Genomic DNA, 17183 nt, shown 5'->3' on the forward strand with positions numbered 1-17183 from the left:
TTTTGAAAACTAATGTTGTTTTATTTGGCAAGGACTTCTCATTACACCTCATTTTAGACAGAAAGTTGGAGGTAAGGCAGTATTTAGATTGGACATTATTGTTCCATAAGCAGAGGCTGAACCTCTCTATTAGGTCAGCACTGATAGCTCCCAGCCTGCCAGAATTTCTGCCCTGGTTTAAATACCAAATCCATCCAGTCACCTCCCTAATTTGTGCTTTTCAGAGTCTCAGTATGTGAAAGCATTTACAAGATCTTTTTCAGATAAATGGAATTTATCATGTGTGTGTCAGTTCAGACTTCGTACAGTCCATAGGCCTGGTATTCAAAAGTTATAAAGCCATGTGGTTCATTGGGTTGATGGTTCTGTGGGAACACATAGGTGTCTAATAGAACAAAACAATTTTTAACAAAGTTTCAGTGAGCGTAACAGGTCAAAATTTCAAAACTCCACAATTAAACAGAAGCAGGAGGTTTTTTTTCCCTGCATTATACTGTGATACAGAATGCATGGCAGGAATTTATACGGATGATTCAGCTGGTCCATTTGTGGCTTAGTACATAATTCTAAGAAAATGGAAGGGATTTGTACATGACCAAATAATGGACAGAGCTTGAGCAGTTTATGTGTCACCTCGTTAGTGCCATATAAATAGTAGATTACTACTAAATTGGTGTATAATGCCAGTTTCAGATTCAGGGCTGTCCAAGAACAGCCTCTTATATCTGAGAAGAAATATCTGAAGCCCTGTGGAATACAATCAATCTCAAGTTGTGCTGAATACAAACCTACTTCTACTCTCTTGCCAAACAAATTTGATTAATGAGGTGCTCTAACATTTGGTCAGAAACTGAAGCACACAACTATTCTGCAGCTGGCCTGAATAACAAAAGGAAAACAAACAATCTCAGTCAACATTTAAAAAAACTCCACATAAATTAAATAGGAAAGGTCTAAAAATCTATCTTGCTTTATTTCTGTTACCTTAGAGAATTATTTCCTAAATGTATATATATAGTGTAGCTTTTTATCTAGCCAGCTCTTCATCAAGAAGACAACAGATTGTTTCTAGCTATTTTGACTTTTTCCCCACCCCCCGTTTTTTTCTTTGTCCTGTGGCTGTTTTGACAGATTGGGAAATCTAGACTAGGATGAATTAGAAGATCTGGCAAAAATACTTCTTGATTCTTACGTTAAAGAGGTTGACCATCCAATGAGATGCATCCACAAGCCCTCATTAATATAACAGTTTTATAACCCACAGCCATGCATAGACAACCTTTTCCTTTTCCTTGCTGTATAGCCTATGCCATTTGGTAGACTACGTGCTGGATGGATTTCATGTGCCTTTCTGCGGTGCATATCATGTGTGTCTGGATAATGCAGTCTCAGAAAATTGTCCAGTTTCAGTTTAGTCAAGAGTGAGGTCTAATACCTCTGGCAGGATTCCTACTTGACGTGGTTACTTTTTCTATTGTCAGGCACTTGGAGCTGCGAACGGTATGATAGAGGTGTCCAAGGCCTCAAAGGAAAGAGTAATCAGGGAAGGTGAAAACCATACAGTGGAATTGTTTGACATACGTGACAGTGTCACCTCTTGGGACAGCTAAGAGCTGTCTTCACTTCTGACTCACTCTGAAAACCATATCAGCCCTTTTTTTTTTTAACCTTTGCAAGTTTTTAATTTGTTCAGTGTTATTAACATGACTGATGATGTTGTGGGACGCCTAATCCCTTCACCACCAGAATAGTAAAATGTTCAAAGTCACAGCTAGTACTTTTCTACTTTATTGCTCTTGTTTTAGGCCCAGAAATCTGCCCACATTTCTATGTGCACCTTCTTTACATGTAAGAGAATAAAAGTTTAAAAAAAATTAAAAGATATCTAAGAAGAAAGTCCCTTGTAATTGAGCAGCACAAAAGTTAATCTGTGATATGGAAACAGAGATCACTGCTTGCTTTCACTGTAGAAAGATATTATTATCCTCTTCTTCTAGATGGCAACAAATTGTTTTCTTTCTTTTTATCAAACGTACAGAGCTGACCTCTGTAATGTTTTTTAAATGATATTAACAGTTGCTGCATACTATCCTATCATCTTGTTACATGGTTTATTTTATTAGCCTAAATGTATTAATTTTAGTACACATTAGTACTCAATTTGCACAGAAACGTTTTTGAATATCTAACTAGAGACAAAGTTCAGGAAGAGTGATGATGTGTGAGTTTACAGTCAGCTGTTTTAAGAAGAAACAGAAAAATAATGCAAAAAGACAGCCAATTATCTTGTTAAAACCACTAAGATGCAATGGTCTTACAAAAATAGCTTGGAACAAGCTAGCTCAAAATATGAAATCACAGGACTACTTGTGAGGGACTTTACTTGCCTGGAAAAAGATACAATTAAATGTTATTTTAACATTTACATATAATTTCCCTACCCCCAAAGTAACAATATGTAAAAGTGTAGAGGTTTATTGTTTCAATGTCAATGTGAGAAAAATACCTGAATATATGATACTGCACAGATATGGGGTTGTACAGACTGTGACCATAGAGATTCAGAATGAAATTGGAAGCATTATAACGCAAGTGAGGAAGAAGGAAGAGGACACATTGTAAAAGCCACTGTAACTATAACCAGAAAAAAAAAAAAAAAACACGCACAAAACAAAAAAATCTGCAAAAGATCTTTGAAAAACACTTATGTGATCATAGAAATCCTTGGGAGACTGCTAAAATTAGGTATTGGAAACAAAGATACAGAATCAGTAAACAAAATCCAGGGCAACATCCTCAGCTGCACTAGATGTGGTATAACTCAGAAAAGGGTAGCCCCAAGCCACCCTTCCTTTCTCTGGTCACAGGACTGCAAGGGGACTATTTCAGCCCTGCGGTCCGAGCTGAGCACAGCCACACACAAGGAGTGCTTCTCTGAGCAGCGGCTGGCCAGGTGGGCTGTGTCTTTCAGCCCTAGCTAAACACACCTCTGCGGTGTAGGAAGGAGCATCACAGAAACGATTTGTGGCCAGCAGCAAGATCCCTTGCTCCTGTGATAGAGCAGCCGTGGTGTCCAAAGATGTAGTATAATAGATGGCAGGCTGGATTATTTCTTTATCACAGTAAGAGCCTCAATTTGAGGAAATATCTGTGAAAATCTTCCACTGAGACTCTTCTACTACCTAGAAAGATGAATGACTTTGTAGTCGCAAACTGTTCTCCCAGAATTACATGGACCTGGAATGGAGAAAGTGCTCTTCCCTATACAGCCCTTTCTCTATACTAACCTCTCTTCAAAATCCTCTCTTTCCTAGACTGTGCGCAGAATCCAGAATGTATGGGCAGCTGTGCAGGAAAGACCATGCTTTCTGTGGAAGGGGAAGATGATGACTGCGGAGCACCCATTTCATGCTCAAATGTTGTGATACAGGCAATCTGGGCAAGAGAAAGGAAAGAGCTAAACACATAGCTCTGGATGAAATCCCCTGCTCATATTGCTAGTTAAAAAAACTGAAGGGCAACACAGACATAAGGAAGGAATACAGGAGAAAAAAAAATCAACAAATAAAAAAGGTTATATCACATAACAAGTTAGATGGTCTCCAAGGAGAGACAGCACTTGGAGCCAGGCTTGTGTCATTTTGGGGAGCATAAGGGAAATTACCACACCTTGCCTAGAAGGTCATAGTTTCTCTTCATAAGAACACAGAAGCTGAGAACAATGGCCAATCCATGTCTGGTATTTTTTCTTATGGAGTTAAGCAGGGATCATTTTGACCAGTCTATATTTTAAGTTCATTCTTGCCAACAACTTGTATAACAAATCCAGAGAAGAACAGGCATGTTCTTTTTAAAATACTGCTGTATTTTATCTATGGAAAAACCTTGGGAAAATGCCTATATAGCTTGGCCAAATGGTTAACAGGAAAACACAATTATGTGAAAGTATTTGAATGATATAATCTAGAAAAAAGGGAGAGGAACAAATGGACATATTGTCTGAGATGGCTATATTACATATAGGAAAAGTCAAACAAAAGAGAAGATAAACCCTAACACCAGAGAAAGTAACTGAAAAAAAAAAAAAAAAAAAAAAAAAAAAAGGTAAAAGCCACATTTCTCGAGTCATTTAAACTCCACCACACCAATAGCTTTATAAAGCCTTTAGATGGGGAAGCCAAAGGCTGGCAGGGAGACAATTACTTGATCTTGTTGATCTTTTACATTTTTCTGTGTCTATCGCCCAACCGTACAGCAACCAACAGTTAACCACAGATGGGAAAGTAAAAGCCTGTGTCACCAGTAAGCCATCTATTACCTGTACCACAAAAGCATCTTCTAACATTTGTGTTAGGTGTGACATTCCCATTCTTCCTCTGTGCAGGTACTGATCATTCTTTCTTTCATACCTTCATGTTGGCTCTTTCTAATTTTTCTCCTGTAATCTTCTTTCTTTTAAATACAAGCTAAATTAAAAGGGTCTATTGTTCAGCCAAAGAACTGTAACTTTTGGTCTCGGAATAAGAATATATACCAAAATGCAAGGCATTGCCTACTTAGTACAGTCTGAAAACATGCATATTTTAAATTATTTTTTAATATAAAAATAAAACAATATTTCATGAGCAATGGTATAACTTTCAGGAGTCAAAATTATGAGATTCTCCCTGGACTACTTCATACCTTCTCACAGGGCTATCTAGACCTCGATTGTCTCTCTGTTCTTGCTCTCTTCACAGTGCTGAAATTGTCTCCATTCATCACCTTTTGACACCTTTAACATACATGGTTTCAATATCATAGTTTCAAATTTCTTTCACTTAGAGGCAGTGTGGAAGGAATCCCGTCACTGGGTAAGACAAATGTCTTTCCTATTCTTTTTTCTGGATAGTGCCTGAACAATCGTCATAACCACTCAAATAACTGACTCATCTTTCAGACCACAGAATGCAACCTCAGAATAAAAAGGTCCTTGCTCCTGTTTACTTATTTCTTTTGTCTCTGCTGTTATTATACCTTCCAATAGTGTTTCCATTCAGCAGAAAAATAGTGTCCATAACGATATCCTTCTCTGGAAGTCCTGTGCTTCGTTCATACAGCCAATTTATAAGAAAACTGAGTTTGTTGTCAAAAAGATCTATCCTCAGATTTCATACATGGCCTATTTTTTTCATCTTGCAGCAGCTCTGCAATTTTTTTTTCTCTGTCATATAAGTTGTACTAAATCACTCCCATTGCGACTACTGGTGTTAGCATGTTGAAGGGAGCAATGCACGTACCACAGCGTTAACCACAGTGAGTACTGTGGTTGATAATGGCAGCGCTCACAAAGATGAATCACCAGCAGGAAAACCAGTTCAAGAAAAAGAAACATACAAAAAAACCCCAAAACAAAACCAAAATAAACTCACTCCACCAGAAGGAACATCCAAGGAAGAGATAGGAGTGTGACTGGGAATGTAGTTTTATAACATACTCAATCTGAGTATGTTGCTCACTGTATGGACTAGCCCTCACAAATCACGATCTGAAAACACTTTATTGAATAATAGGATACTCAGTTTTTTCAACGGAAGTGTATGATTTTGCTCATTTTTCTCACTGCTTCAAATGACAGTTATACCCCTCCCTGTAAAACAGCTTTTCACACATCAGAAGTTCTTATGAATCTTTGCGGAGTTCTGTATTTCACATTTTCTTAACCCTTGTCCCCCTAGACTAAATAATTGCCTGGGGAAGGATTATCTTTATTTGTGCTTTCTTACCATCTACTATTCTGGACCACCTCCCTCCCTCCCCCATCACCTCTGTGGGGACCTTCATGTGAATGCTTTCATACAAATCATGTCTGTCACCCCTCACTGACAGCAAAAGCAAGAAACACACCACTGTAACACACAGGACAGAACAAAACAGAACAGTGGTCCAAGATGGGAATGATTCCCTTGAACTGCTTCCCACCCTACATGAAGGAAAAGAGAGTCTTAGTCTTTTATTCTAGCTAGGGAGAGGTCGAAATACTCAGGCTAGCTGCTATGCTATCAAGTATTGCAAAGGGAAATAGAGGGAGACTTTGCCAATGGACTGGCTGGCTCATGACATTTTAAGAACTTTATGAATTGTTAAAAAGCTCTTCCGCTCAGAATGACTCCAGGTGAACAGCACATAGCACTGGCAGCAGCATGTGACCCTCATATTTCAGTATTCTACTTGAATACAGGATGGGCCTGGAAAAGAAAGGACAAGCACAATGGCTTTTGAGGAAGAAGTCACCTTCTTTCCAACTCCTTAAGGGTCAAGGATCAAACTACTGGAGGACCAGTTCACAATCATTCTCTCAATCAGCCAGCCAGCTGGAAAATATAATTCTTCATAAGCAAAGGGCTCACTTACTACAGTGGTCCTTTTGCTACTTCCTTCATTATCACATCTTCTATGAAGAATAAGTTATGAACTATATTAACTAGAGACGAGGTTTTTTTCCTAAGTCCCAGCATAACAATCCAACCAATACCTATCAATCACCTTTTGTCTCAATTTCAGAGAGCAACTCCAACCCTTGCCTTCATTTGGGAAATGGTAGATAGGAGGAGATAGAAATAAACACTATAACTTGATGTTTAAAGCTGTAAAGTTTTCCTAAGAACACCCAATGTAAGAATACCCAGAGTACCTTAAATTTCAAAAGGATGTTAGGGTATTCTGAGAGAGGAAAATATGTTCACATTTTAGAACACTGTGCATGTCTGAGAGTTAAATAAAATCAGAACTACCTACAAATGAACAATACAGTTTTCCCCTTGGTGAACTCTACCACTGTTACCCTAAACATTAAGAGTCAAAGTGTGTTCACTATAAGCCAGGCACCTATCCCGTTACTGTACATTCACATTAAAAAACCCTCTTTCCAGTGCACGTTACTCATAAATGTGCTCAGACTGACTCTCTGCCCCTTTATGGTCTACGGTGAATTAGGAAAGGGTCTGTTAAAGGATGATACAGGCCATTCTTTTGTGATGGTCTGCAGTTTTCTCTCCCAATACATTTTCTTTTTATTTAGGACTTCCATTTTTATCCTGTGTTCTTCTTCAGCCATCTCACATTCTCTTTCTATTTGCTGTATTTTTGCCACATGAACTTCATTCATTTGGATTAACTGCAGTTGCAAAATTGACATTTGCTGATGATGTTCTTCCTCATGCATCTTTTTCAGAGCACTTTCCTGAGATGCTTTACTTCTGTAGTTCTTATCTGCTGCTATTCTGACATCAGAACACGAAGGCTCAGGTTGGGAGGTACCTTCACATACTGGGAAATGTACCAGTTCTTTCTCTTCATCACAAAGTTCTCTATTTGAGACAACAAATGACTCTGCAAAACATAAAAGGAAAAAGTATTATAGCATTCCCTTCTTCTCCCTCAAGAAACATCAACTTGTGATAATATAGTTATTGGTGTATCATCTAAACCTCACGCTTCAGTACCGTAGTACAGGAGCCACTACATAATGCAGTTCTGTTACAGAATACTAAGGAGATAATGGTCTGAAATGAACCACTTTGGGCTCTGTTGCTAGACCTCCATGGCTATAATGGAAGCTCAGAATACTAAAGTGAATGCAGACATTTAAAAGTGGACACCTAATTTTAGGTGGCTGAGCCTGGAGCTGAACCTTAATGCAGCAGTTTAAGCCAAATCCGTATGTGACTTGCAGTATTTTTATGAAAGACCTGAGTGTCAGGTGAAGAGCTGCATCAACATTAATACCAAAAGACTGAGGGAATTCTAGGAAGAAGACTACTTATTCCTTCCTTATCACCACTGAATGTTGTAAATGCAGTGCTATATATTCTCAGGAAAAAATTACATTATTCTGACTTTGTCAGAGTTCTAGCAATTCTTCTGAAATAAAAGAAACTACTCATGGAATAAAACAGTTACCACTGCAAATAAGGGTCTCAAAATACATTCCTTTACAAATCCTGATGACTACTTCTGGTAAAAACCATTATGAAAGAGACATTGTAAGAATGTTATCTAACAATGTAGTTACTGTTGTCTTTTGAGCAAGTACAGTCTTCTATGTACGATCCTGACATACTACAGTTTGCAAGAAACCGCTGTAGCCACCCTTCCTTCTGGTTTTGGATTATTTCTTCTGTGTATGCTTGCCAAACAAAGAAGAATGTAGTGCTGAACTTTTTCAGAAAGGCCATTCTCCAGTGTGGACTGCAGTGTGAAAAATGGCTCTACATCCTCTTTTTACTCCTTGAAAACAAAGGAGGAAAGACCTACAGGGAACTCTTGCAGCAGACAATTATGTATCAATTTGTTGCTGGTGGCTTTTTTTTTTTTTTTTTTTTTTTTTTAAATGCTCAGACAACCTTTTCCCAGCAAAATGATGGTTTATAAAGGATCAAAATATCCTTGGGACAGTTCTCTGGAAAGCCAGCATGAGAGCTAATGTGATGCTTACCACAGAGTAGCAGATATGTCAAAAACTGATGAAAAAAAATTGAGTAAAATCTCAGTTTAACTCCTGGGGGCCTAGGGAAATACACAGAGTCTTGTAATATCATAGCTCTGAAATTACTTTTCTATAACCAGCAGTCACAGCTAAGTGGAGAGATTTAGACTGCTGAAAGAGAATCACTGCCAAAATCACATACAAAACAATACTACTTGCATCATTACAGTAACATTTATACCTTGACTAGAAGCATCAGGCTGATATTCAGAATCTTCTTCTGGTGGGCTCTGCAAAAAGTACATTTGCTCAGGCATTATGCTGGCAATCTTCTCTTTCCCTATGATGTGAGCATTTATAAGTGGACTAATACTTCTTTTTACCTTCTCCCGCCTTTCATGTGCCATTATCTTTTTTGTCCGTGCCTTGATATTTTCCCAGCATTTTTTTAACTGTTTGAAGTCTCGCAGTGATACACTGGGCTGTGAATTATATTCATGAGCTAGTGCTTGCCAGGTACGTTGTTTCAGAGCAATAGTTCTTGCATCACTTTTTTTACATTCAAGCACGTATTTGTATTTTTCAACTAATGCAAGCAGCACACTCTTCTCCACTTCTGAGAAGTATTTAGCAGGCTTTATTATTTCGTTTTGCATTTTCTACTGTTTCTCCAAGACGCCAAAAATCCTATGAAAACAATGTTGAAAGAAAAAAAAAACAAACACAAATTAGAACCGGTTACAGTATCAAGAAACTCTGTTTCAGCAAGTAACTGCTAAGAATAGCTTCTGATTCTAACACAATTTTCTAGAATAGTTTGTGAGTAGTTCTAGAGTACATCATGAAACATTCAGGTAGGATATAGTATAATTATACGCTGTTTCCTATTGCCACTTCAGTGGCTACACAGTTACAGATGTATACCATCATGAGGAGAAGCTTCTTTGTTACAAGTTGTCTTGATACAAAATACTCAGTATTCAATTTACGTAATAACTTGTTTTCCTAATTATTGGACTTTGTTACACCCAGAGAGTTTTCAAAGCCCTGAACTGTGGAACAAGTTCTGAAATCCAGCCCTTGACGGCTTCAGGTTTAAGTCTAAAGCCACCTTCAGCAGGTTTGGGTTTCCTTTGGCACACAAAAGACCCTCTTCTGCCCTTGCTGACTGCGTATAACTAACTTCTCCCTTCTCTCTACAATATTGGAAAGTTGTATGAGAAAAGATAGTAATATTTTCAAAGACTTCTGTCAGTTTGGTTGTATCCGATGCTCACCCCTCCTTGACTGACATCCAATAGGCAGCAGGATCCTGACCAGTATTACAATACTGAGAAGAGGAAAGGGTTGCAAGAAGACATGAATTAATTATGGAAGCTAACCACTCAGAAGGTACAAGTCCTTCGCCCTTTACTGTTGACTGTGTGTGTAGCACTTTTCTTCACGCTTGCACTGCTGGTCACTCTCGGAAGCGAATGACCAGGCTAAAAAGAGTTTTGGCCTCACTCAATATGGCCACTGCTATATACTTACACGATGTTAACAACTGCCTCTCTTCTCAAGCCTAGGACTTACATAGTCAATAAGAAAAGGGTAGCTGATACCAGGGAATTCTTAGCCACACACACACAAAAGAATAAAGTAGTGTTTCCTTGAATTATCGACACACGATTGTGCTGCAAGATGCTGTTTTTTCTTTTATCTTTCCACCCTTCTTTCCCTATTCCTTCCCACTACTACTGTGTAACCCCAATTACTTTTACATTTTGGGCAGAAACTTCCGGATAATTAAGTAGAAAAAGGGGAGAATGATGCTCTTAGCTCACATGTCTTCTGGTTTTAATCATAAAACTGAGATGGAACATATCTAATAAGATAATTGGTTCGTATTTCTAACAGTCTAGGACTCTCCCAAAACAAATTTTCTAGTATTTTGCCCATTGTTTCCACTACTTCCTTCATAACATTACTTGAAAATGCAATAGATATCAGCACAGATTTCCTGTTTTCAACATCTTTTTCCTTAACTTTACTGCACCAGCACTCTCTTCATACCATCCTTGTAATTCCTTTCCTTGAAACGACTTAATATTTAGTTATTCTCACCTCTTTCAGTGAAAGTAACTACTTATATTTACAAAGAAAGCTAACAGACAAGCTAATATCAAAATGAGAACCCAACTCTGGCATAAGAACAGGAGCTTTCTCAAGTAGCCCATGAGATATGGCAAAACCCAGCAAAACAAGGGAGTTGAAGAATAGAGGAGGCAGTAGAACAAAACCTAGAATAGCAAAACTGAAACAAAGTGAATAGAAATAAGTAATAGTCAAAGTTAAGTATGTTAAGTCAGTAGCAGTAGGCCAGTTGTATCCCTGCTGAAAAGAGGCAACACTCAGTTCGTACTCTCTGTGACTGCTCATCTGGGTAATCACCAGGCATGTACTGACCGGACAGCCGACACCTGTGTGGTTCCTGGCTAGTCACAGTTCTGTCTCTTACCAAATGCCGGTGTCATGAAGACATGGGAGAGCTGGAGTTTCTACAGCAGACAGGATTTAGCGGACAAAGGGAAAGATCCATTGGAAACCAGACTTTGTTGATTCTACTGCTTGCAGAACAGCTTGTTTATTTTGCAAGAAAGAAAAAGGTGGAAGGAGGAAGAGAGCTGGGTGGCTGAGCATAAGGAAGACAGTTCCCTGATCCAGCACTTCCTCCATCACTCTATACCAAGTTATTTATTACTCTCTGTAAAAACTTAGTCACCCCACATGGTGGTGACAGGAATTCTTAAATACCTATAATCCCACATAACAAACTAAGTGTATGTAAACAAACTTGAAAGTATCACATACCAATCATTATAACGCCTAGGTCTAATATACAGAAGAGAACACCTGGTTCAGAAGTTCCTTAAATAAAAAATAAATTAAAAGAATAAGCAAAAAGTCATGAAATTGACATCCTAACAAAGAGATACAAAAAACCGGCAACTTTGCTCCATGAAACAGCTCTCAAAATATATAAATTAAGAGACCTATAGTGAAATGGACTCTATTACTAATCTATTTTACATAGGTACTTATTGTACCATTCCAAACCATTGAGCTGCTTTGGACAGCTGCTGAAATGAAATTCTTGGGACTAAATATTGATGCTTCAATCTGTCTTAGCCTTAGTTTCACCAAGGCACAGAATGAAAAGCAGTACCACTAGCAAGTCATAAGGTTCAATAGCTCATGACCCTGAAAAACCAGGATCAGAGACTCCATGTGATCAGAGATGGCTGATTCTCTCTTCTGATGATACATGTAAATCTTACTTCTAGCTTTGAAAAGGTGTGAGAATCTCAGACCAAAAATCATGACATGTCTGTGTGTAGAAAATCCCTTTAATGAGACAAACAATGGATTTGCAAGAACTTTGGAGACTATGTTCAAAAAGTTAAACAATGATACTGGGACTTCTGGATTCCAGGTGCTAAATATGACTTCATATATATTAACAACCTATGTACTAGGGTAAAAGCTCATCTTTCATGGATGGAGCCACAACAAACCCTTAAGTATCGCTTTCATACCACACTATCATTTATTGCTATTATTTTTACTGGGGTAGCATCTGAGATCCCCAGCCATAAGCTCAAATACTGTACATTTAAGAATGGAAATGTAGGTCCTACTCCGAGAAGAATACAATATATTAGTCTTCCCTTCCCCCATACACATTCCTAACTATTTTTTCCTACACATACACACTATACTTTTATCCTTTCCATGAAAAAGTCAGGATGATGATTTAGGATGCATAAAAGAACTCAAGAACTGGTGAGAGCGATTTAATGCACTTACTACACAGAAGAAAAGAGTTCTTGAAGATTCTTTTCAAGCTCTTACATGCTTAGCCTGCTTGCTTCAATGAATTAAAGCCCATTTTCAATTAGGTAAATAAAAAGCACTCAGAGATGTCAGAGAACTTTGAATACTGAGAAGTTGCAGCAAAACACCACCATATATTTACATACACCTGTTTCCCTTATGCATATCAACCACCTTCTGGCAGCCCACTGGCTTCTCTGCGGAACATGAGAAAGGACTCTCACAAACCCAAACAATTTCCATTTCGAGGCTACAAGATCCTTCCAGGACATATGCCCAGGATGGGCATTTAGCATGTTGGAATCTGTACTGAAATGGAAGTGAAGTGAGGAACCTTAACAAAAAGGATGCAGGACATCTAAGAGGGATGCTGGACAGGCAGGAAGATGCAATAAAAGGATGAGTTACAGCAGGGTGGGCTCTCAGCAGGATGGGCTCTTGAGATAAGGAAGGAGCTGCAACTACTGAGTCCCAAGATAAGGAATGGGGACTCAATGAATGCTGAGTTGTCATGACTATGGAAATGCTGAAGTCATGGTGACCAATGGAGAAGAAGACCTAGCTGGGTGAAAAGTCATGAGAGGAAGAGGAGGCATCTTCAATCTTCATCATGAAGACCCCCGCCCAAGACCACCAGGAGCCACTGTGCAGGCGCAACGGAGAGGGACTTGGGGCGGGATTTATGTTAATGATTTCTCAAAACTAATTGTAATATCTCTCCCTATTCTCGGAATTATAATGAATATGTAAACGCTTTACGCTATAGAAAGGAGCCGCTTTTTGCTCCAAGGGGTGCATGCTTGTGGAGGAGCGATCCCCCGTGCACCCAGCGCTGAATAAACATACCTTCTTTATAATCTTACTGGTTGTAAAGTCGTTACTCCGCACATCAGAAGCGGTCTACTGTGTATAGCACATACAGTAAACAGGATTGATTTGGGAATGTGTAGGCACATGAGGACCATTGCACAATAAATTCTAAGAAACAAAGAATGGAGGTTTCTCCCACTCTTACAGGTGCCCAGGCTCTAAGACATATGCAGTAAGGAATTACTTTATCCTAAATATCTTCTCCTGGCATGGCTCAGTTCACAGCTTGCCTTAAAACAAATCAGTGTCCTAAGTACTTATCTCTCACACAAACCTTTATTGCTTTAAAATAACAAAAATATCTCTCAGCTCCTCATTTTTACTTTGAAATGTTGTGTGGCATTCTTCTTCTAAAGACTATAAGGGATATGCTGTGATCTGCTGGAAGATTATCTTGAAAAAAAAATTACACGAGTGAAGAAGTGCACATATGTTCATAAATATGTGTATATATATATTATTTTGCTTGTATACACCTAAACATACACCCAAACTTCATGAAGCCAGCTGCAAAGAAATGCATTAAAAAAAAAAAATCACTTCAGATTGGCACGTCTGAGCATTTTCAGTCCCTGAAATATTTTTTTAGGCATAAGAAAATGCAAATAGGAGGTTATGGTGGAAGACCTAACCCCAATGTTAAGGTTACACTAATGAAATCCAAAGAAAATAGTTTGCTAGCAAACAGTGGTCACTTATGGTGTGAAAATGGAATTCCTTTATCAATGCCAACAGGATTACTACCAGAAATAGTTAAGGATTGAAAAAAAGAAAATTTATTTATCCAATTTAAATTGCCGATGAAGCTTTAAGCATAGTGAGTAATTAACAACATTGGAAATCAATCATAATTCTGCCCTTTTCAGCCAGTCTTTAAGGGTGAAAGAAAGGCATGGAAATGCAATGACCCAAACTAGTCACAACAGGTTTATATTTCATTTGAATGACAGAACTAGCAGCAAACAGTATCCTTCTTCCTCAAATGTTTGGTTTTCCTCACAGAGCTTCCATCAGAGTGTTCCAGGCCTGACCCTGTCTACCCCGAGACTTGAAATCACTAAGTAATTAGGTGCCTATTACAAATACGAATGAGGTCGATATGGAAATTGTGCTACATATAATCAGATATAAAAAAAACCCTCTTTGGGTGCTCCCCCCCCATTTTAATACAAATTATTAGTTGTCAGGGATCACCCAGTAAATGAACAAAATAAAATATTAGTAAAAATTCACAGTACTTTGCCTAAATTCTCCTGGCAAATTTTATATACATATACACGGAAATGTATTTTTTTAAAAAAATATATAATATTGCCTTATATATACACACCCACATAGACATATTTTAAGCGGGCCAACCCGCTACCTATGGAGGATACCCAAAGCAGTTTGTGCAAAGAAAGGTAATGGACGCAGGTTGTTATTTCGAACGATTGTCTGAAATCCACCAGAAATAGGCATAAACAGGAATCCTACCAGACTCTCCTGCACCCGAACTTCTCAAACATTAACTCGAGCTTGTTTTTATTTCCTCGCTAGCTCCTCTTCTGCTTGCACGAGAAAGGAGAGCAGGTCCCGGCTCGACAAAGGCGGCCGCTCCACCCAGGGCGGGCATGCAGGCTGCGGCTGGGGCGCGGGGCCAGGGACATCTGCCGCGGCGGGAGGAAGGGCCCGCGCTCACCCTCGCACCCAGAGACCGCGCTCTGCCGTGCCGGCGGGGACAACCCCGCCCTGCAGCCCCCGCGCTTCTCCCTTCTCGTAACAAAGCGCCGCCAAGAGCCGCCGCCGCCGGCTCGGCTCCCGTCCGTCCGTCCCTCCCTCCCTCCCCTCCTTCTCCTCCTCCTCCTCCTCCTCCTCCCCCGCCCCGCGCTGGGCGGCCGGGCCTGCCTCCCTCACCTCCCCGCCGGCAGGTTGCCGGCACCTCCTTCAGCTCCCCGCAAACCCCGCGCTGGATTTCCGCCTTCCCCAGCGCACGGCCGCCGCGGCACCGGTCTCTCCCCCGGGAGGGCCGGGCGACGGGGAGGAGCCGTCCCGGGGGACCCTGAGCCTTCAGGTGCGGCGGCGCTGGGAGCAGTGGGGGGGACGGGACATGGTGCGGGGTGCGTGTTCTGGGGAGAGACATGCGGACACCCAGCGGCCGCCAGGAAGGGAGTGGGCGGCCCCGCCGGCACCCGGCGCGGGGCCGCGGGCGGAGCTCCCGGGCCGCACGTCGCTAGCGCGGCGCCCTGCGCCTCCTCTGCGGAGCGGGGCGGGGCGGGATGGGGGTCCCAGACCCCGCCCGCCCCGTCCCGGTGCGGCGGCGGAAGACGCCAGCTCGGGCTTTACCTCCGACAGCGCCCGGCGGAGTGACGCGCGTGTGCGCCAGCGCCCCCAGTGGCGGCCGGGGAGAGGCGGGCCGGGGGTGCCGCGCCGTCCCTCCGCCGCCAGCCGTCCTCTTCCGCCGCCGAGCTCCGGGTCCTCGCTACCGTCCCGTCCCCCGGGCCGGCCGGGCTCCCGCGCCCCTTCCGCGCCGGGCGTGACGCAGTTCCTGCCCGCCCGGTGCGCCCCGGGCCCCGCCGGCGGCGGCGGTTGAGAGCGTGACGGCGGGCGCGCGCGCGAGCCAGTTGGCGGGAGGCGCGTGCCTGCCCCTCCCTCCGTCCCCTCCCTCCGTCCCCTCCGCGGTTGCCTGTGGAGGAGCGGGGAGCCGCCGCGGCGGAGAGTCACCCCGCCAAGCCGGTGGGTGGCAAGAGGCCGGCGCGGCCGCGGGGGTGCCGGTGGCCGCGGAGTGCCGGCTCCCTCGGCTCCTCCGGGCGCTGCCCGCTCCCGGGCTGGGGTACGCCGGGCGCCGCGGCGGCCCAGCGGTTCCCCCCGGCTCCTTGCGGGAGCAGGTGCCCGTCCCTTCCCCGGCAGAGCTGGAAGTGTCGGTAAGGCCACTGTCCCGCGTCGTGCGGGCTCAGCTCCGCGGGCGGCCCGGGGGCCGGCTCGCTCTCTCGGCGCCTCTGTTCCGTGGGGTTCGTAGTTTCGCCCCCGCCGTCACGGTCCGGAGTGGGATCGTGCTTTTCTTCACAAAACCCCGTCGTGTTCTTGTTGCAAAGGCAGACTTTGGGCGCTGCGTGTCATCCGTCCCAGCCCATGCGCGCATTCAATCCCAGGAAAGAAAGGGGAAGCTTGAAATAGTTGGGATTAGTTTTGCTTCCTGGCTTTGTGTTTCCTGAGGGAAACTCTTGGAGAAGAATTGTTTCTTTCCACGCTGTACTTTTGCTCTCAAGTTAAAAATCGGATCATTAGCCTGGAGGTGTAAAGGTTGAATGTAACTGAAGGTGAGGCACAAATTAGAATTGGGATAGGCATGACCCTTAAATAGGTGGAACAAGAATATGAATGATTTTGTGAAGCTAAAACTAGTTTGCAGTCTTTTTGTAATTTTCCTAGAGCTTCCTTATCATCTAAAAATCAAATATGGATCCTGAAGCAGAGATAAAGAAGCAAGTAAACCCTTTCTATTGCAATGTAAGTATTTCTTACTGAAAATTGTAACTAATACAAAATAATTTTGGTAGAACAAAGTTGGACTAAACCAGGTGTGAATTTTTTTTTTTCTCTTGAGCAAAATTGACGAATAGCACTGGAGTATAACTTATTTTGCTGTCTTTGTCACGTTTGACATGGATGTGTGTCAGGAACTAATTTATTACAATGACTATTTTTGATAATATTATGTTTTTAGATAAAGGCATTCTTTTAAAGTGGAAGATTAAACTGCAGCTCCTCTTCAGAAAAAAAGATCCTAACTTACCTGGTTCTCAGGTTTGCTGCTGTTGGTTTTAAACATCTTTGCTTTTTAGAGGAGGAGAAAATATTTGGGCTGCCTTTGTTCATTCACATGAGTTTAAACCTAATCTGCTCCTGTTCTGAACCAGCCCAGGCATAAACCAGGTGTGATTGGAAAACTTCATGAGCATGTGAGTGAGGCAGGCCCCAAACTGATCAG

General features: G+C 41.8%; 2 protein-coding genes across 16 annotated transcripts in view; one reads left to right on the forward strand and one right to left on the reverse strand.

Annotated features, from left to right (window-relative positions):
• Positions 1–15661, reverse strand: MSANTD3 (Myb/SANT DNA binding domain containing 3). Of its 4 annotated transcripts, XM_074876509.1 has the most exons (4): positions 14690–15017; positions 8851–9154; positions 8709–8757; positions 1–7371 (listed from the first exon to the last, which is right to left on the reverse strand). In XM_074876509.1, the coding sequence occupies exons 2-4, from the start codon at positions 9121–9123 to the stop codon at positions 6962–6964; spliced, it is 732 nt and encodes a 243-aa protein (XP_074732610.1). In that variant the 5' UTR covers positions 9124–9154; positions 14690–15017; the 3' UTR covers positions 1–6961. The 4 variants fall into 4 exon arrangements, with proteins under 4 accessions (XP_074732610.1, XP_074732601.1, XP_074732591.1 ...); XM_074876500.1 differs by lacking the exon at positions 14690–15017 and adding an exon at positions 15539–15661 and having other exon boundaries at positions 8709–9154; XM_074876490.1 differs by lacking the exon at positions 14690–15017 and adding an exon at positions 15110–15236 and having other exon boundaries at positions 8709–9154.
• Positions 15130–17183, forward strand: part of LOC141946500 (uncharacterized) — a 26784-nt gene continuing 24730 nt past the window's right edge. For 9 of the 12 annotated variants that reach the window (XR_012629859.1, XR_012629857.1, XR_012629862.1 and 6 more), the window contains exon 1: positions 15742–16702. Coding sequence is in view for 6 of the 12 variants with exons in the window: in XM_074876434.1 (XP_074732535.1) it covers positions 16652–16702 (51 nt within the window). In the remaining 6 variants the exon portion in view is untranslated. Of the gene's footprint in view, positions 15267–15741; positions 16703–17183 lie in introns of those variants that run through there. The other 3 variants (XM_074876426.1, XM_074876418.1, XM_074876408.1) reach the window with 3 other exon arrangements.

Source organism: Strix uralensis, chromosome 1 (assembly GCF_047716275.1).
Source record: "Strix uralensis isolate ZFMK-TIS-50842 chromosome 1, bStrUra1, whole genome shotgun sequence".
In the NCBI taxonomy this organism is placed as follows: domain Eukaryota; kingdom Metazoa; phylum Chordata; class Aves; order Strigiformes; family Strigidae; genus Strix; species Strix uralensis.

Bases quoted from the DNA above. Each gene is read 5' to 3' on its own strand.
- MSANTD3 (XM_074876500.1), bottom strand. From the start codon at position 9,123: ATGCAAAACGAAATAATAAAGCCTGCTAAATACTTCTCAGAAGTGGAG. The intron at 7,372-8,708 runs GTATAAATGTTA...TATGTTTTGCAG, and splicing joins GCCTGATGCTTCTAGTCAAG to AGTCATTTGTTGTCTCAAAT.